At 42.0% G+C, this 27,866-nt stretch overlaps 2 protein-coding genes across 8 annotated transcripts in view; one reads left to right on the top strand and one right to left on the bottom strand.

Annotated features, from left to right (window-relative positions):
• Window positions 1-26: 26 nt before the first annotated feature.
• CDCA7L (cell division cycle associated 7 like) lies at window positions 27-22,007 on the top strand. Of its 3 annotated transcripts, none has more exons than XM_053409904.1 (10): window positions 27-271; window positions 8,244-8,381; window positions 11,291-11,410; window positions 12,533-12,916; window positions 14,051-14,125; window positions 15,067-15,252; window positions 16,054-16,185; window positions 19,300-19,449; window positions 19,654-19,790; window positions 21,746-22,007. In XM_053409904.1, exons 2-10 carry the CDS (start codon window positions 8,244-8,246, stop codon window positions 21,774-21,776), a joined length of 1,353 nt encoding a protein of 450 aa, XP_053265879.1. In that variant the 5' UTR covers window positions 27-271; the 3' UTR covers window positions 21,777-22,007. The 3 variants fall into 3 exon arrangements, with proteins under 3 accessions (XP_053265879.1, XP_053265878.1, XP_053265880.1); XM_053409903.1 differs by lacking the exon at window positions 27-271 and adding an exon at window positions 426-545; XM_053409905.1 differs by lacking the exons at window positions 27-271; window positions 11,291-11,410 and adding an exon at window positions 426-545.
• Window positions 22,008-22,879: 872 nt separating this feature from the next.
• Window positions 22,880-27,866, bottom strand: part of DNAH11 (dynein axonemal heavy chain 11) — a 149,272-nt gene continuing 144,285 nt past the window's right edge. For 4 of the 5 annotated variants that reach the window (XM_053409647.1, XM_053409649.1, XM_053409648.1 and 1 more), the window contains 5 exons: window positions 27,074-27,316; window positions 25,527-25,709; window positions 25,335-25,450; window positions 24,797-24,909; window positions 23,021-24,059 (listed from right to left, as the gene is read on the bottom strand). In XM_053409647.1, the coding sequence (XP_053265622.1) occupies window positions 23,869-24,059; window positions 24,797-24,909; window positions 25,335-25,450; window positions 25,527-25,709; window positions 27,074-27,316 (846 nt within the window). In that variant the 3' untranslated portion in view covers window positions 23,021-23,868. Of the gene's footprint in view, window positions 24,060-24,796; window positions 24,910-25,334; window positions 25,451-25,526; window positions 25,710-27,073; window positions 27,317-27,866 lie in introns of all 5 variants that reach the window. The other variant, XM_053409651.1, reaches the window with a different exon arrangement.

Below are 27,866 nucleotides of genomic sequence, written 5' to 3'. Positions count from 1 at the left end.
AAAAGGCGGGGAAAGATGTACTGTATTCCGGTAGGCGCCAATATTGGACTCGGTTCACCCCCCGTGAAGATTTGTAGGGCACTGGAACAACTGCCCCTGTATCTAGACCCGCGCGACTCCTTTCTGCGGGGAAAGTTTCGAAAGAACCCGCGCCGCTCAGCCCCATCGCAGCTCCCGCCACCGGACTGTTCCATTCCGATCTCGGGGAGAGTCCGTGGTGCCCAGTGCGCACGGAGACCCCAACCACAAGCTCCTCTGCCCAGCAGACCTGGTAAGGAGCTGTTAAAACAGCGCCGAGGGCATAACTTCTTCCAAAGCGTAAGCTGGAAAAGAAAGGGAGAGGGGAAGACGGCAAAAAGCCCTACTCGTCTCCCCCTTGAACGACCAAGGGTCGTACAATCCCGCTCCCGACGTCTGCAGGCGGCTTGTTCGAGCTCCGGCAGCTTCTCGCAAGAAAGGGGCGCGTGAGTGAGCGCGGGCTTGTGGGCGCGCGGCGGGCTTGTGGGCGCGCGAGCAGGATGGCCCCGGAGACCCCGAGGAGCAAGGTGAGGCGGAAGCGCCCCGCGGGCGTTCGCAGAGCTTCGGGTTTTCGCGGCGCGCGCTGGGCGCAGGGAGTTTGGCGCCAGTTTCTCAGACTCTCGCGCGCCCTCCTCGCGGGCGAGCAGAATATATGGGGTTGCCCAGGGGGTCTGGTGGTCTCCTTTTGAGCCCCCTCTCGCCAAACATGGCCCCGACGCCTTGCTTGCAGCGCCAGGCCTTGCAGTCATGGACGTCTCCCAATGGAAGTGCCTGGCTTTTCTCCACAGAGCAGCCACGTGCGTCCAGCAGGACGGACTTTTCTGCAGATGTGGAAATTGGGCGGGGGGCGAGAAGAGAAATAATCTCCCCAACTCTCTCTACAGCCTTTGGATTCATTGCTTTGCTGCAGCTTTTCTCCTCTTTTTGCGTTATCTCTTGCTGTTTAACCCGACAGGGTTGGGGACAGTCGAGTGAAATACCTCGCTGCCTTTGTTTGCATCCTTCCCTAGTTTGTGTGCTTCTCTGTAGTTGCCCGGATTCGAGGAGTCCGGGAAATGAGGAAGTCGCTGATGAGACTGGCCTTGCCGCGAAAGTTGCCCCCCGCCCCGTACAGGGTTGCCTGGTCACTTCTTTTTTACAGTAAGGATAGTCATGGAAGTGAAGGAATCTGAAAAAGGAGCGAAAGAAGGGGGCGTTTGGCAAATAAACTCTCTTGCATTGTGGCGAGCTCAGATGTAAGCTGACTCATAAAACTTTCCACTTAATAAAGAAACCTTACAAAGTTTTCCTTAAATGTTTCAGCGAGTGTTGCTCCCGAAAAGTATTTCTCATCTTTACAAAGATACTATTTCTGTTTTTAAGTAAATACAAAAGCTCCCTAGATTTATTTAAAACGTCAAAGCTTTTTAAAATAGTGTTTCTTTCTAAAAAAAGAAAAGAAAAAAACCACACAGGTGGCAAGCACTGTCTCAGAGGAGCCAGTCCACCTACTCAGGAGGAAACTCCTCTAATAGTATCTGCGGTGACACATGCACACCACATGTGTGAAGGGAGGTGTTAATGGTGAGTTCTGGGACCTTTCCCCCTGAAAAATAGCAGTGAAACAAAAATTTATTTAATTTGTTGATGGCCCTATATCCAAGTAGATATGCATGGTTTTGGATTGCAAGCTCTTAGAGAAGTGTTTTGACAAGTGGGGAACCTGTGGCCTTCCAGAGACTTGCCAGATTACAACTTCTTGGCTTTCAATGGTGTTGGAAGGTTAAAAACAGACCGCAGCTCCCATCAGCCCTGACAGTTAGCCATGTTTTCTGGGACTGATAGAAGTTGGGAGTCCTACAACCTATGGCTTTTCCTCTTCCTTCCTGTCCCTTTTTCCTTGTGTGTGTGTTTTAGATTGTAAGCCTATGAGTAGGAACTCTCTTGTTTTCATTGCATGTAAGCTGCCTTGGGAGCCTTTCACTGACTGAACAGCAGGGCACAAATACTCTAAATAAACAATAAACAGCATTTAGAGTACCAGAGCTTTCCCACCCCTAGTGGAGAGCATTCACTTTTAATGTAGTGGATAGATAAAATTTATCTGCACTGATTGCCATACTGTAATGTGTTCATGAACTACCCTGCAGTCCAAGTCTACCTTCAATGACTTGGTTTTCAAGAAGTATTTGGTATAAATTAATCTGGAATTTTAAATGCAGAAGATCCTACTGTTAAGCATTGGTGAGTCCTACTTCCATTGCTTTAGATTTTATTTGCCGCTGCCCCCTCTTGGTTTGCTATATACTAGTAGGGTTTGTTTGTGCCTAGTGTGCTAATTTATACCAATGGAAACATTACTTCCATTATTATTGGTTATAACAATGTTTTATGTTTGACCTACTTTGAAAGCATTGCCCTCAGTAAATGGTAGTCTGAAACCCGGGAGATCTGCAAGAGCTGCCACCAGTTAGTGTAACAGGTACCTGTGTTGGTGGATCAGTGGTCTGAGTCAGCATAATGCTGCATCCTGTGCTCTGAGCTGGTTTAATGATACATCAGGGTCATCTCATCTTTTTGGTTCATAGCATCCCCGCTTCTCCATTTGACCTGTGAAGCCCTAAGTTAGGGGTGGTGAAACTCAAGAGATTTGTTGGACTGCAGCTCACATCATCCCTGACTATTGGCCATTGTGGCTACTCCCATGTGAACCTCCTTGCAGTTCAAAGTCAGCTGAGAAGCTTCCGGTGAAGGCCAGAATGTCCTTCATGAAAAACACAGCCTTCTCATGAAAGCCCCAGAGCTGTGGAAAGGCCTTCCATGAGCTCCTGTTGCATATTCAACAAGCTTGATTTGGTTGCTGCTGCATTTTGTTGATTGCTTTGTCCTTGTTGACTTTGGTTTTTTTATTTGAATTGGTTTTTATCTTTGTTTTATTATACTGTACAGGGCTTTTGAGATCTCTTCTGGCCATGAAGTTCTGTATAATTTTGGCATGTAAGTTAAGAGCTTGCTAGTAACTGACTGGTGGAGCTATTCTGAGCAGTCTCAAGGTTGATATTGTGGGGAAATATCAACCTTGGGTCATTTAGTGACTTGCTTTGTCCAACTAGCTGCACATTTTGAGGATAAAGTCACTTTACTCTGGAGTCACCTTCACTTAGCAGTTGTTGCAGCTCCAACGGAAGTATCCAGTGCCACAGTTTGATGTGTTGTGGGATGTGTTTCAGTATATGAAACCTTGTGATGTAGACAAGGTCCTTGTGGCAACACACCCAATCACATGCCCTCTTGATTTACCAAATCTCACAGATTTAATCAGTAGGTCTAGGGAGTGATTAATTAGGTCTAGAGTTGTTAATGGTTCATTACGTTCTTGGATGATACGGATTATCTAGTTCCACTCTAATTTGGGTTCAGACCTCACTATGAGACTGAGGTGGTCTTGGTTACCCTGATACCCTCTACTGGGAGCAGGACAAGGGAATTTCAACTTTGCTCCTGCATCTTTACCTTTTTTTTGCAGTGTTAGAAACAGAGATATGAAAGTTAGGAGCTAAATGGCACCATAAACCTAGGTTATGGACGCAACAACGGAATGTCTAGGCACACTTTTTATAGCAAGAATACAAAGCTGAAAATGAATGAATTACAGCTTAAATATTATGTTCATTTTCCCCATGGTCATCTAGTCCTTCCCCTGCCCACCCCCCTAATATTCTTAAGAGGGTCTCTTCTCCAGTCTTAAGAGAGTAGCTGGAAGTGGGGAGGCAGAAAAAGGTCCTCTGCTTTCCATCCACTCTGCAGTTTTAATCTGAAATCATGGGCGCAGTACTGCTTCCACAGCTCAAAGCTGCTCCTGAAATTCCTGGGAGTTTTGAACACTGCTTTCTTATATTGACCATGGTATTCTTCTGGACCAACTCCATGCATTGAGAATTGGGGCAACTGTGTTACAATGGTTCTGGTCCCAGCTACCAAGTCCAGAAAGTAGCATGAGAAGAGTGCTTTTCACTATCGTGGGAGTTACTCAGTAGGACACTATTTTATCCCCAGTGATATTTAATGAGAAGCTTGACTTACACTGAAAGATTTGCAATCTGTTGGAAGCAGTTGTTTGGCTGTTTGAGGCAAGGTTCAATCAGCCTAATCTGCTTTAACAATTCCTAGTTTTCTCTTGACTAGCTGGGGAGGGGGGTTGGGATGTGTTTTGGTGCTGTGCATTGGAGATGCTTTGAGCACCTTTGGGTGTTCCCCAGCTGCCAGAAGGAACCACAGGTTCAATCCACCCTAGCTAAGAATGCAAGTAGCTTGTGGGTCTCAGCCTACCAGTTGTAGGCCTCTGGTGTAGACAAACTGCTAATTTCACAAAATTCTCACCATGTCAGTAGACCCACCCACTTCAAAACATTCACTTTCCTTCAAGGTTGATGTTTCTTTTTTAACAGAGTAGAAGCTTTTAAAATGAATCAGTTAGTTATTGTGTCAAGGCTGCATAGTGGTTACATGCAAAATTACTTATAAACATTTTAAAGTAAAAAGTTGTGAGTTCTTGGTGGCAAGAAACCAGCTTCTTTGATGCACTGCCACAGTTATTCTGTGCAAAACTCATTGATTGACAAGGTCTATCTTGTATCAATCTTGTATGTTATACAGCTCTCATTTAAATTAAGGCATTGGGGCTCCTGAATGATTTTAATACGACTATTGAAAATCAATATGGAGGGAAGAGGGCTTGGAATGCAAAAGGCTCTTTTGAAGCCTCTGCAGTGTTACTTTATTCAGAGTCCCTCCGTACCAACACACAGAGATCAAAAAAGGGACTTTACTCAAAAAGGGTTCCCCCCCCTCGTTAATAATCTGTAATTACACCCCCGTAATGACTCCTCTGGTACAGATGCAGAAGAAGAAATTAGTTAGGCATACGATAATTGCAGCAGCGGCTAGCTCAGCTGTACAATAGTTCAGGAACTAATGCACTTGCTCCTGGAAGCCAGTTATTCATAGCAACTAGACTCCACAGCTCCTCATATGCATTTTGCATTACGGCACTAAAATGTTCAGTATTATAGTGCTTCATTTTTAACTCCTCTTTCCCAGTCGCACTGAGAACTTTGTTGACTTGTTTTGTTTTGAGGAAAGCTGTTTCTGGTCCCAGGTTCATTCCCTGACATCTCCAGGTAGGGATGACAAAGACTCATTGTCTGAAATCCGACCTGAAGTGTGGCCATGGAGTGGGAGGAGGTGGCACTGATGAAGGCCAAGCAGGCCTGGCAGAGCACATGCAGCAGCACCGCAGGAACTGCACATCAAGGATGCAGTCCTGCTGGCTGTAGGGGTCTGTTTCACCAGCGTGTTTCCTACAGGGAGTGTGTTGGTGAAGCAGCACCCAGCAGGACTGGACTTTCCTCCTCTCTGTAGTGTAGTGGTTAAGAGCGGTAGACTCGTAATCTGGGGAACCGGGTTCGCATCTCCGCTCCTCCACATGCAGCTGCTGGGTGACCTTGGGCCAGTCACACTTCTCTGAAGTCTCTCAGCCCCACTCACCTCACAGAGTGTTTGTTGTGGGGGAGGAAGGGAAAGGAGAATGTTAGCCGCTTTGAGACTCCTTTGGGTAGTGATAAAGCGGGATATCAAATCCGAACTCTTCTTCTGTAGTGCAGTTAAGAGGACAGGAAAAGGAGGTGCAGTGCTTCCTTTCCCTGCTCCCCTCCTGATTTAAAAACTAATTAAAAGTCCCGCCCCCCCAAAAAATATCGGGGCCTTAAACGGGTAAAGTGCTTCCATGGTTCAGGTCAGGGGCAGTGCCCAGCCCCCAAACTTACAAATTACACTATCCATCTATAAATCTCAGCATGTTTTGTTTTCCAAACTTATTGGGCAACAGTTCTTAGTTGGTTATTTTCATAGATTAAACCCCCTAAGCATTGTTGCAGAATTGAAAGCTAAATATGGACCCCTGGGTGCATACAGTCCCTTTGAAAAGCTTCTGATTAATCCAGACCAAAAAGTTTAATAAGCAGAATATATCAAATGTTATCATACTAAGGATAAGCAGTTATCCCCAATTTTTAAAAAGAAGTGGGAGGAAGATTTACTGATCGGTAAATAGCATATGTAACTGGAAGAACGGACTTGGTTATTCAACACAATACTATCATTTTTAATAAGTGTATTTTGGAAATTATACAGGAAATGTAATTACCAAGAAGTTTCAAAATTCTTTTGTACACAATCTGGGCAGAAGTGGAAAACTCGCCAGTTACATGACTTCTAATATGTGTAAGGCTATGCCTTGGTCCTCACTGGAAAAATAAAAACCACCATAGTAGTAGTAGTAGTAGTAGTAGTAGTAGTAGTAATAATAATAATAATAATAATAATAATAATAATAATAATAATAATAATTTATACCCCGCCCATCTGGCTGAGTCTCCCCAGCCACTCTGGGCAGCTTCCAATCAAGTGTTAAAAACAATACAGCATTAAATATTAAAAACTTCCCTAAACATATTCCCTATATCAGAATGGATGAGGAAAATAAGGGGAAAACAGCCTTGTTATATGTTAGTGTCTCAAATGAGAACAGGGAGAAACAATGAAGAAAAGAAATACGGGAATGTGAGCACAATTTGTAAGTTTATGGAAAGTGAAAATTGAAAATTACATACTCTGTAATTATTTTCCAGTGCTGAAAAACATGTTATAAAAATAACATATAAAAACGTGTATGAGTGTGGAGGGAAAATGTACAGTGTATATACTGGAGTTAGATTTTCTAATTCTTGCTTTTTCATCATCATCACTATCATTGTGAACTTCATATTAAAAACAAACCAGTCAGCCTCACTTAGACAATGCCTGCCTGTTTTACATATTTTCTCAGGTAGTGAATAGAATTTGAGGAATATTCTAGTGATACTTCATCGTAGGTATTTGCGTATACAGTGGTACCTCAGGTTACATACGCTTCAGGTTACAGACTCCGCTAACCCAGAAATAGTACCTTGGGTTAAGAACTTTGTTTCAGGATGAAAACAGAAATTGTGCTCCGGCAGTGCAGCGGGAGGCCCCATTAGCTAAAGTGGTACCTCAGGTTAAGAACAGTTTCAGGTTAAGAACGGACCTCCAGAACGAATTAAGTTCTTAACTCGAGGTACCACTGTATAGTGGCAGTGCATACCAAATACATTTCTAAAGTTTTAGCATTGTAATGTTGATTTCTTTAGTTTAATTCATAGGTCCCCCCCACCCTCCAACCCTTAGGGTGCTCTTTTAAACATTTGAAGAATATCCTCCTTTCTGGGTGGTGAACTGGCTTGCTGTTTTAGAGCTGCACTTGAAACATCACAAAGTTAAGAGGCTGGTTGTTGTAGCCAACTAAGTTCTCCTCAGAATAGAGACACTGAAAATAATAAGCAAAAGTGAATCCTGACCATTGGTTTCACTGGGTCCGCTTGGAGTAAGATTAGCATTGGACACAACCCTGTGTTCTTGAGGTATTACAAACTCCTGTGTCTTGAACTGTCTGTTAGGCAAAATCTGGGATAATTTGTAAAAGTTTATAAGACTGGAACTGTGTATCAACAGTGAAAACTAATATATAATTTAAAAACAATTAAATGACATGGGAATCTGCAATCCCTTACTATCCCTCCACTGTAGGAGGCCAGGAGAAGAAATCACTTCTCTTTCCATCTCTTAAAATTGAAGGTGGGACCCCAACCGTCCATCCAGCACAGTGCTGGAAGGGGGCAGAGGCTTGCTTTGGTTCACTACCTGGCAGATGCTAAGAGTTGTGGTGTTCCTCTGGTGCAGAAGAGAGCTCAGGGTTGAAAGGGAGAAGTGGAGGGACATCCGTTTGCTCTGAGCTCAGAAGGTCTCTCGGACACAGAGGGAAGCTGCATAGCTCCAGCTTTGAGCTGCAATGGGGAGTTGGGTTGCCTCTCTCTGCCTGTAGGGCCAGGTTTGGGTTCCGATCTCTTGACAGAGCCAGGGTTCCATCCTGCTGTGACAAGGGTCGATGGGCACCTGGTCCTTACTCCTGAGCAAGTGTGAAGTGATTTGCAACCTAAATCAGCCTTCGTAGCATCCTCTGTGTTTTGACCTGTGTAGTTTCATGTGTACTATGTATAATTAAACTGAGTGGTGAGTTAATAACATGCCATTCTTGTGAAAGATGCTACTAATACTGTAACTACTATAGCTAACTTTATCTTCCATTTCTCTTTACGAACTGAAAACAGATGCTCAAATTGGCTGATATATTTAATACCCCGAGTGATGATGAAGATTTTCTTGGGTTTGGAGCAGATGTTCCCATGGAAACACTGTCACTGGAAGACAGCTGTGAGAGTTTTGATTCACTAGAGTCAAGAAAAAAGGTAGGGAAATCTTGTAAATCTCCTACAAATCTGAAACATATTTAACCATGGTGAAAACTAAAATAGATTATCCTTCTTCTGAAATTGTTTTCTAAAAATGCTTTTGGAATGTAGTGCTTTTTACTTTTTGCATAGACTATCTGTTGAAGATTAAACACCCTTAAGTGCATTCTTTAGCACTCTCCTGTTGAAATAAATGAGGCAGAAAAGTACAGCTGTTTGTTGCAGAGGTAGGACTTAAATTCAAATTTCCTAAATCTAAATCTCTTTAATACATTGACTTCACCGTGTTTCATATAGTAAGGACTTGATTATGTCTCCCATGTTAAACTTGCTTGATTCTGATTACAGCAAGGCTTAGGACATGACTATAGCCTAAATGTATGCATACCACTGCCCTTTAGCAGTTTATGATTAATTTTTAACTTGGTGAAGATAATCCACCCAGATATTTGCTTGAATGTGATTTAGTAATAGTTGCTGCTTTGATCTCTGAGGTCAGTTTAACAAATTGCAGTAGGAATGATAAAAGCAAAGAATGCCTTGACTAACCTTAGGTTTAATGTGTAGATTTATTAAGAGGTAGTCTTTGGCCACCTCATGAGAAGAGAAGACTCCATGGAAAAGACCCTGATGTTGGGAAAGATTGAGGGCACAAGGAGAAGGGGATGACAGAGGACGATATGGTTGGACAGTGTTCTTGAAGCTACCAACATGAGTTTGACCAAACTGCGGGAGGCAGTGGAAGACAGGAGTGCCTGGTGTGCTCTGGTCCATGGGGTCATGAAGAGTCGGACACGACTAAACAACAACAATTTGGTAGATCAGTGAGCTGCTGTAGATGTAATATATCTTGATTTCAGCAAGACTGTCGTCAAGGTCCCCCACAATATTCTCATTGAAAAGCTGGTAAAATGTGTACTTGACAGTGTTGCTGATAGGTGGAATTGTAGCCTATGTCAAAAGAGTGCTCATCAATGGGTCCTCTTATTTCTAAGAGAAGTGAGAAGTAGGATACTGCAGGGTTCTTCAACATTTTTGATATAAATGACTTGGATCAAGGAATAAAGACAAAGCTAATGACACTTGCAGATGACACCATACTGGAGGACCCTGCTTCACTAGAAATATTTCTGCAGCTGCAGATTTTCTGCATTGACACGGGGTTGAACTGAATTATCTGTGAGGTCCCTTCCAGGAGATATGTACATCCTGCTCCAAGAACCATGTCAACATTCCTGTTTCAATCTGTCTCAACTATAAATACAATTTCTCATTTAAAGTAACTTTCCTTTTGTGTGTACGCTCCCCCCCACTCTGAAGCAGCTGCACCGCAGCTATCAGCAGAAGAAGTAATTTTACAAAGAGAACCCCTCCAATTATCATAGGAGATGATTTTCGAGTTTAAAGGAACAGTATATCAATGATTCTTTCTCTTGTGTTCCCCTCAAAGTTTTTCTCTTAATCTATTGTAACTGTTTTTCACTTACATTATCTCAATATAAAGAAGTGTATAATTAAATACAGGGAAGTGAGGGCAGCATTGTAAAAGGGAATGAAGATACTTAGTGAAGTGCAGTTGTATGAAAGGTCATTTAGTCTTGCATGGCAGGAGGAAGCGGCAAAGAAAAACAAGGGAACTGCTCTCATAATGCACAGTTGTGACTCTCCAAAGATTGATGTTTTCTGCATATGCGTGTGAGTCCCCCATCCCCCGCCCTACACTAGCCTTAGAATGAAAGCCTTAGAAAGGTAGAAAGATTGACAGGTGCTTTGAAATATTTTCTTTTACAAACCTCTCCCCCTGATTTCATAAAGTTCATTGTGACTCTTCTATGTGCATAATAAAACAAAATTAAAGTTAAAACAACTTGCAAGAAAAAAACGCACCTCTATAACTTTTTGATACTAGAGCAATCATGGGAAGTTATTTACTTACACTGTGTGAGTATGGGATGGTGGGGACAGGGAGGGAGGGGCAGATCCACACCATACATTTAAAACACTTCCAACAAACATATAAAGCACATGACGTCCCCCAAAGAAACCTGGGACCTGTAGTTTCCACCCTTACAAAGCTGGTTCTCAGCACCCTCAGGATTCTTCAGGGGGAGTCACGAGCTTTAAATGTGTGCTGCATATGTTTTAAATGTTGTATGGATCTGGCCAGAGAGAGACAGACATTCAGAGTGTGTTAGCATATTGGCTTGACTCCTAAGGTACCTTAAGAAAGTCATGGAAGGAAACTTCCTCGTCCTTTCCTGCCTTTCTGAGAAAGCTCTGGATGGGCACAATGTGGGATGGTACATGAGGGCTGAAGGGGTAGGAGCAGTTGCCCCAAGTAAGTCTTGGGTCTCTTTCTTCCCCCTTTCTCCCTTCTCCCACACCTTCCCCACATGTCAGTTTGATAACCTTATGCTGCGTTAACCGTTTTCATGTCCCAGCTGATTTAATTTTTTTAATTAAGAAATTAATGGAAGGTAAGCCTATTGTCCGTCCCCCCCACACCACACATGGGGGCGGCATTGTTCAGGAAGGCATCTTTATAATGGCTACAGAGCTGAGGAAGGGATGGGAAGTTTTTCTTCCTTCAGCTTTCTAAAGTTATCTTAGTATTAAAGCCAATGAGTAGATTTTTTAAACACACATCAATGGAAGGAGAAAGTTGCATTTTCCAAAGGGAGGGGAGCAGGAAGGAGTTGCTCACCTGAAGTATCTTGGTTGCTTTATCCAGGGTTGCATTTACCCTCCCATCTCCTTCAGCTGGGTTTTGTTCTTTCCCGGTTCATATCATCTATACAGTAAACTGTTAAGCAGTCTACTCTGATTTTGATAGAGAGGATCTTTTGGCTGTTTTCCTTTTTGCTTCATTGTTCAGTGAACAATGTGTTTTGTGCTTGGTGTTGCAGGACATTCATTGTCAGCCCAAGTACCTGACTGAGAAACTGAGAGAGATTTTCAGAGAAGACACCGAGTCAGAAAATGAAACATTTGAAGGATTTGAAGTAAATGGAGAGGATGATATGGAGGTACAGGCCACATTTTTCATAGTATTTATCTTCATATACCTTGGTCTCTCCTGTGGATTTGCCTCTTGTTTTAATAAATATTGTGGTTTAGGACTGTGACTTGCACTGAGGTTCAGGACTGAGAAGGCTGCAAAAAATTGATTGAAACTTACAGCCTACTAAACAAGATTTTCTCATACCCCTTCTCACATTGAGCTTTGCAGTGTGGGTACTGCTGCAATTTATCTCCTTTCTATACCATAAAGGTAACATCAGAACTGGTAACTAATGCTGCAGCTCCTTCCAATGTCACTGTTGGCTTACTGTCCAAGGGTGGAGGTTTCTCCCAAGTAGCATGGTCTGGGTCTTCTGACATTCCTTTTGCCATGTGAAACTGAGTTGTTATTGTGCAGTGAAGGGACAGTAAGATTTAAATCCCAGTTTGAACTTTCCAAGATCTTAGGTATCACAACTTCTACTTGCTACCTGATCCTTTAATATTACTGTGTGTGTGTGTGTGTGTGTGTGTGTGTGTGTGTGAAGGATTGAACATGGGCCCATCTGCATGCAAACCATATACTCTGCCATTGAGCTGTGATCCTCAACCAGGAATTATTTATTGCAAAACAGTGTTGTGCATAGCTACTCAGAAGTAATGTCCTTTGTGTTCAGCGAGACTTACTTCCAGGCAAATGTGTGTAGGATTACTGCCTAAATTAATTGCAAGCTTAATTCTGCCCCCACAACTAATTTCTGCACATTAAGTGTAATCCATTATTTGTTGAAGGACTTTAGATAAGTATGGTGCCTGTGAAGTCAGTAGTGTTTCTGCAATTAATTCATTGGCTATTCTAGAGCCTCATTTTAGTCTATAATTGAGCACCATCATGATTTATAACATTCTTGGCCTTGTTTTGTTGCAGCACATACAAGGAGTGATGTGTCCCTATGCTCAAGGCTGTCTTGATTTACATGGAAGTTTGTCCATTTAAATTAAAAGTCAGACTACTTTTAAAAACATGCATTTTCAGTAAGGCCTGTGTAGAAATAATGAAAATTGTGTTTTTCATTCATTAGTGGAACTGGAAATCATTGCATGATAGATGCAATTTTATTATAGGTTGTATCATGCATTGTTTTTAGGCAGTGGAATCAGATCCAGAAAATGATCCATTATCCTTGATGGCGGCAGAAACAGAAGAAGAAGTGGAGGTGGAGGAAGGCAGAGCAAATGCATCCTCCAGGAGAAGTAGCTTTGGCCTCCGTGTGGCATTGCAGTTTCCTACCAAGAAATCTGCTGAGAAGAGGGCACCTAAAAGACGTTCTTCTAAGTTCTGCTTGATGGACAGTAAACACCCTTGCTCTCTTACACAAATAAAAAATAATAAAACGTGGAAAGTGGCAGATCAGGAAGCATCTTCAGGGTCGGAGGAAGATTCTAAAGAGGAAGATTCTAAAGAGGCATCAAATGAAAGCTCTAGTGCACTGCTTAAAAGAGCCATGAATATAAAAGAAAATAAAGCCATGGTAAGAACTGGGATGCAGGTGACATTGTCGTACACAAACTGTAAAAATGTATTTCAACAGTCTTAGTTTGCACTAATAACGAAGAAGACGGAAGGAAATTGCAGGCTGCTACGGACGTGACAATTCTAGACCCAAAAGTATATGTATGTTTAAAATTTTAATTTGCCTTACCTTACTTTATCAGTGCGCAACACAAAACACATAGCCCATTATAGTCAAACTGAAAAAGCTTTCTGGAACAAAAATATGGGCAGGCTGCTCACAATATAAGCACCAACGCTATGAATGCCTAGCCCTATGCATGCTCAGGTCAGACCTCTCTAAAAGAAGGCACAAAGTACCTTGAATTGAATGTGAAAGCAACTGTTAATAGCAGCATTTGGTCATGCCACTGAACCACGGATAGGGAACTGGCATACCTTCAAAATTTGATGACTAAAGGGTCACATATTTCCCATTCCTCTGCTAAAGTATGGCTGAGCAGTATGAGAATGAGCCTTAAGTTTCTGGGCTCTCCAACTCTTTGCAGGTACTAACATCAGTAGATCAGAATTTTCTAGTTGTTTTAGATTAAGCACAGTTTGCAAAGTCAGCCAAATTCTAAACTCTGGCTACTCGAAGCCAGAGGTTAGTGAAACAAGCTGGCTTCATAAACGATGATTTGAAGTTGCTTGTTTCTGCTAACCACAGTTAGTCCATGTTTGGATGTCAACAAGCTAAGTTAATCTAAAACAGAAGAAAAACTTTTGAATGTTTTCTTACAGTGCAGGTGGGGTGCATATTCTGTGGCATACAGCTTTATTCAAAGGAAGCACCACATTACAGTATCTTCTTCTTTCAAGTTAACGACAAAACCCAACCACACTGGATTAATATGTGGAGTCATTGCAATTTTGAAAATGTGCACTTTAATTTTGGTATTTTGAAAACACACTTTGAAACTGAACAGCTATAAACAGATTTACTTTCTTAAGATGTAGCATTACAGGACTTATAATTTCACATCAAAGAAACCATAATAATTTACACAGAGAAATGGAAAAACAAGGGGGGGAAAGAAAATTTCAAAGGACAGTGCATATATTAAACATTTATCTATACAGAAGAAATTCAGTGTCATTTTTCTCATTTCAGCTTGCTCAGTTATTAGCGGAACTGAATTCAATACCTGACATATTTCCAGTGAAAATCCCTACCTCAACTCCTTCGGTAAGTATCAGTAAATACTTTTGGGAAACCTGCAATGCACTGCTAAGATTGGCTGTGTGGCTTTCTTTATTTTCCAATAGGTGCTACCCCCAAACCCCAGTGATACAGTGCTGTTTAAGAACTGCTTCTTAGGAGACATTATGGACTTAAGATTTTCAGGCCAACATTAAAAACAAATATCATGTCTGTTATGAAGTGTGTGCATACAGAAATACCAGCTTTTCCCTTCATATACATATGACTAGGAAATTATTGGGCTCTCACTAGTGTATTTTGTGACTTTTCCCTTCCAGTTACTATACAATTGCATTCTTTCATAACCAGCTTTACGTTATATGCATTTATTCTGTTTAGGAGATTCAGGAAGAATAAATGTGTTTAAAAACCCCCTGCAAATTAACTGAAGGGTTACGAAGAGCAACTTCGTACAGTTTTGTGCATCTCCTTTTTACACTACAAGAATTGCTACTGTAGCATTAACAGCCATAAGAAAAGGGCCAAGTTAGACATAATGATGAACACTGTGAATGGATCTCCATCTCAGACTTTTATAAAAAGCAACCATGGAGCAGTGGGATTAGCCCTCCCCCTCCTAGGACATTATCCTGTTGAATATATCCACTTATCAATTGCGGGGGGGACATGCAAATGCTGTTAGGCATTACATGTGTTTCCAGTTGGGGCAAATAGCAGCTTTGCAGCTGCTATTTGTAGAAGTGTAAAATGCATTTGCGCTATTGTAGTTTGGGCCAAATAAGTTCATTTTATATGTGGAGATTGGCACTGTGGTATTAAACAAGACCCTCAAAAGGGTGAATTTGGAAAGGTTAAAGAAGTTGCATCTATTCATTAACACAAACAGGTAAAGGCACTACTGCAGCTACATTCTACAAAATTAAAAAAGACCTATGGTGACTCATTAAAACGCTGTTTTTTTCTAGAAACAGAAGAAAACGCCAAGGAGAATGTTTTCAGAAGGCCAGATAGAGCGTCGAACAAACCCAACCAGAAATGCTCGTCCCCCAGAAAAATTTGCCTTGGAAAACTTCACGGCTTCTGCAGTCAGATTTGCAGAGCAGCTTAACAGTTTCAGACAACAAAAGCTCTTAAAGAAAAGACTAAAAGGGGTACATACCGGACTAGTTCAATTTTTAGTTTGTGTTGCTTTTAGAAACCACCTCACCTAACCCCAGAGTATTTTTGGTAACAAGGACTGCAACACTAAGGGGCAAAGCGATCCGAAAACAAGCCAGTATTTTATTGCAGCCAAATAGAACAGGCTGTGGTGTGTGCTTGGTAGCAATTTGTGTTTGGTGCCTATGAAAGTATCTCTGGTTTGTAAATGGGTCTCAAAAGGTTGGAGATTGGATTAGTTCTTTTCGGGAGGGATTAGTTCATTTGTTTTTATTATAAGCTATAGAAAATAATGGATGCTGTAAATGACAAACCAGTATTATACATTATAGTAGATCAAATAGAATATTTTTATTCCTATATGTAGTATGTATTGTATTTTAAAGAAATGCAATATGAATCCTAAAATACTGCTCATGAGGGGAGGGGGATATTCTACATTTTCGTAGCACAGTTTGGAATGGAATATCTATATCTGTATGTAATGTGCACAAGATAGGAAAGAAATGAGACTCCTTCTTTCTAGAGTGATAAGGTTAGGAAGTGAGGCTGAGCTGAGCACAAAGAGTATAGGGAGGGTTTTTTTTTTAATTTAAGTTGAGTTCTAAGCAGACAATTTGAGGAGGAAAGGGAAAAGAAGCACACTGAGTTGCAGGGGAAACACCTGCATGAATGATGAGAGGGACTGTTCTCTGTTTATGTGTGTGTGTGTGTGTGTATGGTTTTTATTGTTCTTAAAATAGTGGAGCATAAAGTCATTGGTTTAGAGACGTTGATGTGAGTTTCTTTCATAGAACGATTTGGGGACATCTAAAAGACGAAGATCATCAAAATACTGTTCAAACCGAACAGTTGAAGATATTACAGACGAAGATTTAGAAAACATTGCAATAACAGTTAAAGATAAAATCTACGATAAAGTCCTGGTAGGTGCATCTCTTCTTCTTGGGTTTGATGAAACTAATTTTTTGAGCACATGTAATGCTTGAGATTAAGCTATTTTGACTTATTTAGTTTCTTCACATGGCGTTAAAATTTATGTAGTAATTAAATTGCCACAGCACTGTTTGTATTGATTTAGATGTGTCCTTTCCTGCTGACTGCATGTAGAAGACACCCAGTAAACAGTGGGATACTGTAAACCCACTTTTAGGAGGGTCATGTAGCACCAAACCAATGGTACCAGGCATCTCCTGAGCTTCTACCCTCGTTTATTTTTTGCCTTGCTGTCGGAAAAAGAATTTCTTAGCCTCCAGGCTTGGGGTGGAGGCTGTCGTGTGGAAGGATGTTCTAGGAAGTGTTGAATGATTATGAGAGAGCTTATTGCATAAATGGCTGGAGCTGCAAGGTATCTTCCCTCCCATTAGACCCCTAAATGTTAGCTGCACTCTCATCATGTTTTTGTGTGTGGACACTATGACAAAGTGCGGCAGAACAGACAGGGCAGGTCATGCTTCTGATATCCATCAATGGACTTGCCCACCCGGTCAGGGTATTAATAGAAAAACAATTGTCTTTTTATTAGCCTTTTTAAAATTTTTATTTTTAATTTCAAGTAACAAAACATGCCCATACAGGGAAACAAATTACCGTATTTTCCGCTCTATAGGACGCACCGGACAATAGGACGCACCTTGTTTTAGAGGGGGGAGAACAAGAAAAAAATAATCTCCCCCTCTCTGCCCAGCAGCCCTTCAGCAAAGCAGCAGGAGGCGCTGTGCAGAGAGGGGGAGAATTTCCCCTCTCTGGTTTTCCCCCTCTAAAACAAGGTGCCGTTTAAGGTGCGTTCAGTCGCCTTCAGGCGGCTACCTTGGAAGCCTGGAGAGCGAGAGGGGTCGGTGCGCACCGACCCCTCTAGCTCTCCAGGCTTCAGGTTCCTTTCGACCTGCTCTTTGGGGCTGGCGGGGGGAAGCCCACCACTAGCCCCAAAGAGCAGGTCGGGGAGCAAGCGGAAAGGCGCAGCGGAGAGGCTCCTGCCATAGCCGCGCATCACCTCTCCAGCCGGGAGAGGGTCGCGGGGCTATGGCTTCTTCGCTCCATAGGACGCACACACATTTCCCCTTCATTTTTGAAGGGGAAAAAGTGCGTCCTATAGAGCGAAAAATACGGTAGTTGTTTTACAGAAAAGAAAGAAAAATAGTAGCTGATGTGTAGTTTTAGGCGTTCCAAGAAAGGCAATTGAATGCTGACATATATGTATAGCTTTTCGATTGGCTATGCACCAAATATCAAAGGAATTGTGTTTATGTAGTATGTTGTAGAGGGATGTTTTCAAAGAAGGCAGTTTGTGTGGGTTTTGAGACATCCTGCTTTTATCAAAAATAATCATTAAGTACAAGATGTAAGTTACCACCTATTCCCGCTTTACCTTGTTTAAATGAATGCAGTAATATAAAAGTTTCATCCAGAAATTGTTCTTGTCAGGTATTGCGAACATAAATAGAGCATAATGTTGAACAGGAATAATCAAACAGACCTTTGAGGAAGATAAATCTTACATTAGGGTCACTTAGTATGTCTTTTAACTGAAAATCAAGTTTGAGAGAAACCCAGATTGCTGACCTCCCTGCATTTTGGAAGCACCTTGTGAGGTGTACCATTCCAACTCCGCTTTGGAGAAAGGATTTTGTATCAGTGTTTTTGTTGTTGTGTGTCTTGTTAAAAAATAAGGTCGGGGTTGTCTTGCTCTAAAGCAGACCATACCCTTTTAACTGGCATACCCAGGCCATTTACATTACATTACTGCAATTAAGTATGGCACTGTCAGAGGTGTAGCAAGGTCAGGTGGTATCCAGTGCAGATTTTTTTTGTCACCCCCCCCTCACATTGGGGGGCTCGGGGTAGACTTGGGAGTCATGGGTGCGTGGCGCGCACCCCCTCAGCGATGACACCTGGGGCGGCCCGCACCCCCCTTCCTACACCTCTGGGCACTGTAAAATTAATATAAAATTATGCAGCCTGTACCAGACAATATCTATTATGCATCATAGTAATTTCGGTGTTACCATATTCCATCAGCACAAAATAAATACAGTGGTACTGCCGGTTGCAAACTGGATCCGTTCCGGGGGTCCAGCTGCATCCCGAAGTTTTCACAACTGGAGAGACCACTTCTGCGCATGCCGCGAAACACTTCTGGGTTTGCTGCTTTTGCAACCTGAAGTTTACGTTACCTGAGCTTCCACTGTATGCTTTGAATTCCCAAAAGGGAATAACTTCAACATTCAAACTCCTTCCCAACAGAATAATTCCTGCATATATTGGCTGAGAGTATAATAGTCTGTCTTTTCCTTCATGAGCCAAAGGGTGCAGTTGGAGGATGTAAACATTAATCACCTCCCCATAGAAGCAGAAAATGTTTTACATTATGCCGCTAACAAAATAAGAGAATAGCCCAGTTCTTGTCTGTTTTGGTTATAGAGCTCATAGCTCTTGGTAAGACTTAGTTGGTGATTTCAGTGGGACCGCAGACAGAGAAGTCATCTTTGTGCTGGTGGTTTATTCCCTTTTCCCCATTTGTTGACTGTCCTTTTCTGAATTCTGTCTCATCCCCTTCTCTCAGTTGTTTGATTGCAGTCCCAGTTGATTTAATACTTTTGTAGCTTCCGGTTGTGTGGAGACTGCTTTAGTTACTCCTTCATAAGTTTTTAGGAGTTTGAATGGGTAACTCCACCAGTACTTTATGCCTGTTTTACAGAGTGCTGTGGTGTAAATTTCAAGTTCACATCTGCATTGCAGCATTCCTGGGCAGAGATGTCTACCATTGAATTTTCTATTATCATTTTTTTTTTTTTGCAGTGTTCTGAGCTTTTGATATAAGTCAAACTTTAACTTATGAAGGAGCTAAAGCGAACAATGATGTTTCTCATGGGCTTAGCATTTTTTTGTGTGGGGCAGGGGGTGGGGAGCCTAGTTGCACTAGCAGTAATATTGTGAAATTCTGTGGAAGCATCATCTGAATTGGTTCAAGAAGTCTACCGTGTTTTATTTCCAAACACTGTTCCTTTATATAATTCTCTTTTTTACTGTGCTCATGCTAGGGAAGCACATGCCATCAGTGTCGACAGAAGACTATCGATACTAAGACAGTTTGTCGTAACGAAGGCTGTGGGGGTGTGAGGGGACAGTTCTGCGGACCATGCCTACGTAATCGCTACGGAGAAGATGTGAAAGCAGCACTTCTAGACCCAGTAGGTATCTAAACTGTTCAGGTTGAGGGATATCAATGTATTGTCAAGCTACTTAAATTATGGGAGCTCTCGTAGATGCATTGCTAGCATACGAGACTTAAAAAACATGCTATCTTTGTGTGTCTACCTCCCTTCCTGTTTCTGTGCTAAGCCAGAGCACCTATATTTGTTGACTAAAATAATTAATGCCCCTTTCTCTCTAAGGACTGGTTCTGCCCTCCGTGCCGTGGGATCTGTAACTGCAGCTACTGTCGCAAACGTGATGGTCGTTGTGCCACAGGAATGCTCATTCACTTGGCAAAGTTTTACGGTTATGATAATGTAAAAGAATATCTCGAAAGGTAGGAAGCTATTGGAATTTTATATCAGTGGTATGCATGCAGATTTTGTTTGGATTTACACAGGTGATAAAAGCTGTAAGAAACTGAAACACAGAAGTACACGAGGAACCACTGAACTTTGGTATTTTGGGAATATGGCAGGTAACAAAGAACTTCCCAGTCAGTAACTGAACTATATGTGTTCATTACATCCCAAACAGAACTTATCCACCCCACATGATGAGATGTGATCGCTTGATGTGTAGAGACACACTCATCTCAAAGCATGAGTTCTGCTTTGGAAGTACACATAAGCATGAGTTGCTTGTGGATTTCCCATAAATTCTGAAGTTAGCCTACTTATCTGAATGTCTATTTGTGTTTGTACCTAATACTAGATAACTCATCTTGAGTAGAGGTACCATATTTTTTGCTCCATAGGACACACCTTGTTTTAGAGGGGGAGAACAGGAAAAAATATTCTCCCCCTCTCTGCTCAGCGCCCCTTCAGTGAAGCGGCAGGAGAAACGGAGCCCCTTCCATTTCTCCTGCCGCTTCGCTGAAGGGGCGCCGCGCAGAGAGGGGGAGATTTTTTTTTTCTTGTTCTCCCCCTCTAAAACAAGGTGCGTTCTATGTGTTCAACCGAAGCCTCTGGAGGCTTCAGGTGGCTACCTTGGAAGCCTGGAGAGCGAGAAGAGTCGCTGCTCACTGACCCCTCCTGCTGGGCTCCGGGTTCCCTTACACCTGCTCTTTGGGGCTGGCGGGGGGGGGGGGGAACGCTGCTTTCTCCCACCACCAGCCTCAAAGATCCCTGAAGCCTTCGGAGCGCAGCGCGAGTTCCCGCTGCGCTCCGCAGGCTTTGGGTTCCTTTTGCTGAAGCTGGGAGAGCAAGACTCTCCCAGCTTCAGCGAAAGGAACCTGAAGCCTGTGGAGTGCAGCGGGAACTTGCGCTGCGCTCCGAAGGCTTTAAGCGGCTATCCCTGAAGCGCCAGGGGAGTTGGTGTGCACCATAGGATGCACACACATTTCCCCTTAATTTTTGGAGGGGAAAAAGTGCGTCCTATGGAGCGAAAAATAAGGTACTTTATAGCCGTCCAACTTGGCCTGTGGTTTGTTCAAGTCCTCCACTTTCCTGATTCAGTATTAGAAAATCAAGAAATGGCTATAACCTTTTTTCCCTTTGACAGAAATGAGTGAAAATTTCAGACAAAGTAGCTCTTCCATTATGGAGAAAGCCTGCCCAATTAGAGACAAATAAGTCTAGGGGCTTTTGCGCTGAGCACCTTAAAAATGGTGTGTGCGCTTTTTAAAGGCACTGACTATAACTTGTTATTTTGGGGCAGAATTGGATGAAATCTGCAGACAAGTTGCCCTTCTGAGGGAATGAATCCTACACATTTTAGAAGGATGGCTGAAGTGCTTTTCCTGCAAGGGCAGCCTTTACATTTTTGGGGTGGAGGAAGGAACCCAGCCCTGCGAGGCACAGGAGAAAGCTGCCACCTCCTCCTGTGCCTGCCTTTGCTGAGGCAGCCCCATGAATGCTCTGTTCATGCAGCTGCTGCCTTGGCACGGGTGGGCAGGCGGCCTCTTCCTCCTGGGAGAAAGGGGGAGCCTGCCCAGCTGCCCCAAGGTAGTTGAGGCACAGGTGGGTGGCTTCATTAAACTGCTCCACTGAGGGGCATGCACTTCAGCGGAGCAGTTTCATGAAGCCCCCGCTAGCTGAAAGTGGGGGGACTTGATCAGCTGAGAAGCGGACTGTTGAAGGAAGGCTGCTTCTCAGCTCATCAAGTCTAAGTGGGGGCTTTGTTAAACGGCTCCACAGAGCTGCATGCCCTTCAGTGGTATGGTGGCAGAGGGATGCGGGAGCAGTGGCTGCTTAATCCACAATATATCACCATCACGCTCTGCCCCTCATACATCACCCAGGCCTACTTATGACTACATAAAACAGTTCCATTCTGCTTCTTCTTTTTCAGCTTGCAAAAACAACTTGCTGAAGATGATTGAAAATACCAGATTGCAAACCTTCTCAACTTTTCTTTTCTTTTTGTACTTAATCAAGAGTTTTACTACAATGATGTTTATAAAATATAGGACAGAAGTCATTACTTTTAAAAATAGATATTGTACATATGACAAAGATTTCTCAGGAAAATACCTGCTAAAGGAATCTGTGTTGTGCATTATTTGTCACAGTATGCTGCAAAAAACTTTGGAGACTAAAACAGCTTCCATTCATTACTATGGAGGTCTTTTTGCTGCTTAGAAATAGACTCCAGCTGCCAATGGTTTAATATTCTACATAGGTGCAAATAGCTGCAGTCTATTGCTTTTTAAAAAGGGATGAAGCACCTGTATTACTTTAGTTGTTGGACTACAACTGCCATAATCCCTGACAATTGAGTCAGGAGTCCAGCCACACAGTAGGGCCACAAGTATTTTAGAAACAGTGCTAGAGCAACATATTATTTGCCAGAGGGAGAATTCCTAGAATCCTACTGTTTATTATTTCAACTGCAACAAATCTCTTTGGCATATTAGTTAAACTAAACCTACCCCAAAATATTAATTCCCATATAAGTAGGTGTTACTTCAAAAGCTTTTAAACTCCTGGGGGCCACCGTTCCAAGTTAGCCTGCACCTACACACCATAGCCAGGATATGCATATCCTTCTACACAGTCATGTGCATGCAGGTTGTGAGAACTGCAAAAGGAGATCAAACGTGGTGCAGACAGGCAGTACATTGGCTGTTGCAGCAAACTGATTGTGGCAATAAGAGGACTACTTTATACACTGGAGTATTTAACCTAAGGTTTATTTTAATATATTTTTATATTGATGTTAAAATGATCAGGACAGCACATTTCTTGAGGTACACATCCTTTAAAGATTACTCTTTTTTTGTACCTCTGCCTACAAACGATGTTTCAGGTGTAAGTTGCACACACCGTTAAATTACTCATCTGCTTTTGAGATGTCTAGTTGTAGGTGCATTTTCATGTTCTGCATATTAGAGAGCTTTGATATTAAGCAGTGTGTCACTATCCCCTAGGGCTGCGTGTGATAACGCCAAGCAATATACATGATATTTCAACATGAACAGAGCTCTCCTGCTCAAACTCTTATACCGTAGCAAAGGCTGGGCTAGAATTTTGTACCTGCTAAACTGCCAGAAGCAAGGCTACTCCGGCAAGCACCCACTTAGCTGGCTTTTCTTTGCTTTTGAGGTTAAAAGTCCAGACATATGTAGGCCCTCTAATTTTCGTTTTATAAACTGGGCATTTATAAATGTTTTTCGTTTCTTGCCTGTCTGCTGGGATGGCTCTTACAAAGATGACTGGCATTGCTGGAGTCAACTCCTTTAGTCGGGCTTCAGCTATGACTCCAGCTTGAATGTCCCATCTAGCGCCTGTAACCAGAGAAACACAGTTTTTTACTTAAATTTTAAAAAGAGTAGTTTAAGAGAATACCATTGAATGTATCTCTGGGGGTTATATCACTAGTATAGTAAATACAGCCATAGCATAATGCCAGGCATGTGCTGACTCGCAGATTTTTGGAATACTGTAGAGAATATTGGGAGTGTTTATATCTTCAAGTAAGGACCTATAGAATTGCGTGGAAGGTATCTCAGCTAATATAAAATGCTGCATAATAGTAGTGGATTTAACAATAAAACAGTAGTATTTAATTTTGTTCTGTAAGGGTAGCCAGTGTGGTGCCTCCAGATGTTAGTGGACTACAGTTTCTATCATTCATGACCATTCTGGGTCATTAATTGCCAGAGGGCACAATAGTGGCTACCTCTGGTATAAGACACCTGGTATTCTGTTGAGACAGTGGGTCAACCTATTGAGTGTGGCTTTTTCAGAGAAGATTGCTAGCACCTCATTTCATGTAAGCTTTCAAAATTGGAACAGCAGAAAAGAATATAAACTTGATTTCTCACTCCTTTGTACCATTTGGGCTGCACAGCACCCTTGAAGGAAAAAGACAAGTGTTTAGACCTCATCAACAGCTTCTGGATTGCAACATTGGTACTTGTTGTATACTTTCATTTTCTGTGTCTGGCCCATTTCATGAGTGGGTGCCTAAATCTACATTTCATTTTTGAGTCCATAATGCTTACCGACTCTAGTAAACTTACCTTCCATAAAAAGGCCAAATATATATGCCCCTTCCCTTGGTGGATGACCATAGTCCTCTCTACTTTTTTTGGTAACGTCCGTAGTCAGACACATTTTATCCAGAGACCAGTTGTTCTTCCGTGCCATGCTTTGCATAATGGCTTTCAAGGGGGAAAAATGGGTTAGGTGGATGGATCATTTTATGGCTAAAAACTATGACTGTGGGTGGTGTGGGGTAATCTTAAACATAGCAAAGAACATATAATTAACCCAACTCTGCTGCAAGAATAAATCTACATTTTCTTAAAAATTTGGGCCTATTGTTTTTTTGTGTGTCACAGATTTTTGCAGAAGCAATGTATTCCCACTGAAATAAAATTATCCTAGATGCACAGTCATTTTGCAATCTAGTTACATGCTTTCTACAGAAGTGAACTGCTAAACTTTTCTCGATTGTGGAAATAGTATTGTAATTAATAGAACCTAATTTAATATAATTTTAGTGCATTTTGAAGATATCTTAAATTATGCTTCCATCCTGGCTCTCATCCAAGTACTGATAAGGCCCCATGCCTGCTTATTATATTCAGCCGCGTTACAGCTTTTGATACTTCTAGATCGTGCTATCTCAAGTATTACTTAAAGCATTGCTGATTCAGTATGTCACTCAATTGTCAGTGCCTTGACTTACAGCATTTTAGCCCTGATGAGAAAGTTTTATAATGAAGTGCTCTCATTTGTTCCATCTGTAATACACTAGCACTTCATATTCATATTTCTTAAGAGCTAGTTACATTGGAAATTCCACAAAAGTAACCCTCAGTAAGCCATTATATAAAAATTGTAGCCCTACTGTGCGATCTAATTTACTTGACCTTTATAAGTCAATAGTACATACCAGTCAAAAAAGACTGAGGGTTAAAAAAGCCAGAAAGCCACACCACTGCAGGAAGTACTAGATCTTGTGTCCAGATATCAAGTTCTCGGCATCGCATGAGAAGGTCGTTAAACCTGAAGGAAAAGCAGCAAAGGGATCAACATGTCATGAGAAGTGATAATTTAAAAAACAAAATTGTGATTTGCTAGCCTATAATCTATAGCCTTTTGTTGGTGGATTATTATTACTTCTCTCAAGGGATTGTGCTTTCATGGCAGACATGAAACTCATGAATGGGGCAACTGTGCCCTCCTTTTGTATCTTTACCTGAGATGTAAGAATGCAGTCTTTCAATAATAATTGGAGGTACCCACATCCCCTGCCTTTAGATGTATCCTGGAAAAAGAGGCCACCACCCTCTTAAATCCTGAAACATTCACGATTAACATCAAAATGACACTGCTATGCAGTTATTGGTCAAACATGCTCAATGTTTAATAGAATTGGAATCCTTGTTATGTGTAAGACAGGTAAAGTGAATGACTATGATTGAACATACCATTGGGCAAGGCTGTAAGTGGATGGATAAGCCAGTTTGGTCCATGCATCTGGTACCAGGTCATAAAACAGTGATGACTGCACAGCTTCCATGGTAACAGAAAACGTCAGCTCACCCTAGACATTTGGAGGGAGAAAAATTAAATCCCAAGTTCTTTTAAATACGTTTTCATAATAAATATATTTCTCTTACTTTGAGACCGAGGTCTAGTTGTTTAAGCGACTTCCGTATCTCTTGAACAAGAATGTTCATCCTCTCACATTCTTGAAAACAAACAAGAATGTAAGGGCTTCGTATAGTAGACTTTTGCATTATTTCAGCCATGTTAAACTCCTCTGGCAACTTCTCCAGAATTTCATCCAGGACATTCTTCACCTTGAAAAATAAATGCAAAGCAAAATCACCAGAAGTTGCTTGACCACATGTACGTTCCCTTGAAAGTCCCTCCAGTATGTGCCCTGCAAGCCACTTGGTGTGTTTAATATTTTGCTGCTGCTAATGCCCTGACCCAGCTACCTCTGAATCTTTGCTACATTGGCAGAATTCTTGCACAACACCAGATATAACCAACTCTGTAGAACAGGTTGTTGATGCTAGATGGGTGGAGGCAGACGTTAAAGGCTATTTATTTGCAAAATTTATATATAACATTTAAAATGGTTTACATAAACCAACATAAATAAATCTTACCTGCTTTAAAACAAATATATGCATTAACGTGCCTGGGTAGGCTTGCCTAAACTAGTAAGCTTTTAGCAGGCACCAAAAACAGCAAAGCAAAGGTGACCTGATATTATGAGGGACTTTCAAAGAGTACAGGCAGTTGCACTGAGAGATTGATTCATTGCAAGTACAGAACAAACATTACGTGGCACTGCTAAAAGTGCCAGCTCAGCATTTAGAAGGGGGATAACAAGCTAAAAAAGAGAAACTTGGATTAGTGTGTCCCAATTTCAAATTAAATTGTCTTCAATTTAATTTATAATTCACTCATCACTCATGCCCTCTAATTCTGCAGTGTGGTATTGATAGATGCCACACTAAAGAAGCAGGCCTCTCTACTAGCCAAAATGGAGTCTGCAAATGTACAAGCCCCTTCAATTATGCTAAGTAGGTATTTTTCCTTACTAAAAGCTGTGTTTCCTAGTAGCTTTCTGTTTAGCTATGCATTATTCTGCACTACTGTAGAATCATAACCAGCGCCTTTGAAGGCTTATACACATTATCCTCCCCTCCCATTCCACACAACTGGGTGTTGATGGGCAGCACCCTTTTCACCCTGTTATGCTGTTATGACAGTATAACAGAAGGTGAAAAATTACTGTACAAGGGTGGTAATCATCCTGGGGTCTTTGTGAACTGGGACTAAGAACACATGGATTGTTCACTTGCATTTCCTTCACTTGAGGGGGCAAGGCCACACCACCAACATAGGACTAGCACTTCTCACAGGAGAAGCACTCCAACTGAAAAAAAATGTGATCTAAAAACTAATGGCCAATGTATGTCAGTGCTGAATTTTCCTGTGTTGGAACCTGTTTTGGTTTTTAATTAAGTCTGGCTGGAACCCGGGGAAGGAGGGAATCGCAGAGATTGTTGTACATTCTTTATGACCATAATGGCAAAACGTTTTTGCCCAAAGGTAAGATTCATTCAAGCTTCCTCCTACATAGCAAGCCATGTATTGAGGTCGAAATAAGCTTATGGAACTAAGATTTTGCAGTGCACCATAATCTCACCTTTTCTTCTACTGACTGCCCTGATACCTCTCCAGCAAGTAGATTTCTGGGTTGCATTTCCAAGAGTGTTTTGAAAAGGTTTTCTGACAGAACTGTCAAGAAATCTATCTCAGCATTCGGGTGAAGACCATACAGTACAGGGTTTTCGAGTGGAAGCATTTCATCTATATACTTGTGGTATCCTGAGTAATCCAAATTGGGAGGAGCAAGGAAACCTGGAGCCAATGCAAAGTCGCCTTCAAGCTGTAGTTGATGGGAGGGAGGGGAAATAAACGACGTTGAGTATTTTGCATATTTCAGACAATCTGGTCTCAAGATGTCTTTAAGCAGTGTCAATTCATGGGACACACCTTTGATGACAGCAGCAGACTAAGAAACATGATACGTTAGAGCTCCATTTGTAACAATGAAACACAGGGTTGGATTCAACTCAATAGTTGTGCTAGTGGGAGTTGTGCTGCTTGCACAATGGTGCTTTCCCTTGTCCTCCCCCTGTGCCCCCCACAATTGGCTCTGAGGGATTGTGAAAATCCCCAAAACAGTGGGGGTGGCGGTGGAGAAGACCCCTGTTTGTTTGGATGGAATGACATTACTAGCATGATTCTGAATTCCACCCCTAATTTCCCCACCCCCTTCTCCATGCCACAGGAACTTCTGGTCTAAGTTTTTCAGTGCTTATGCAAAACTACCACCTATGCACAAGAGGAAAGAATAAGAAAACTTGGGGTAATTTTTAGATTGGTCCAGGAAAAAAACTGGGGGGGGGAGGGGAGAGAGACCAACTCAAATAGCC

The sequence above is a fragment of the Podarcis raffonei genome, chromosome 12 (assembly GCF_027172205.1).
Source record: "Podarcis raffonei isolate rPodRaf1 chromosome 12, rPodRaf1.pri, whole genome shotgun sequence".
NCBI classification, from domain to species: domain Eukaryota; kingdom Metazoa; phylum Chordata; class Lepidosauria; order Squamata; family Lacertidae; genus Podarcis; species Podarcis raffonei.
This window is presented reverse-complemented; position numbering and strand designations above follow the sequence as displayed.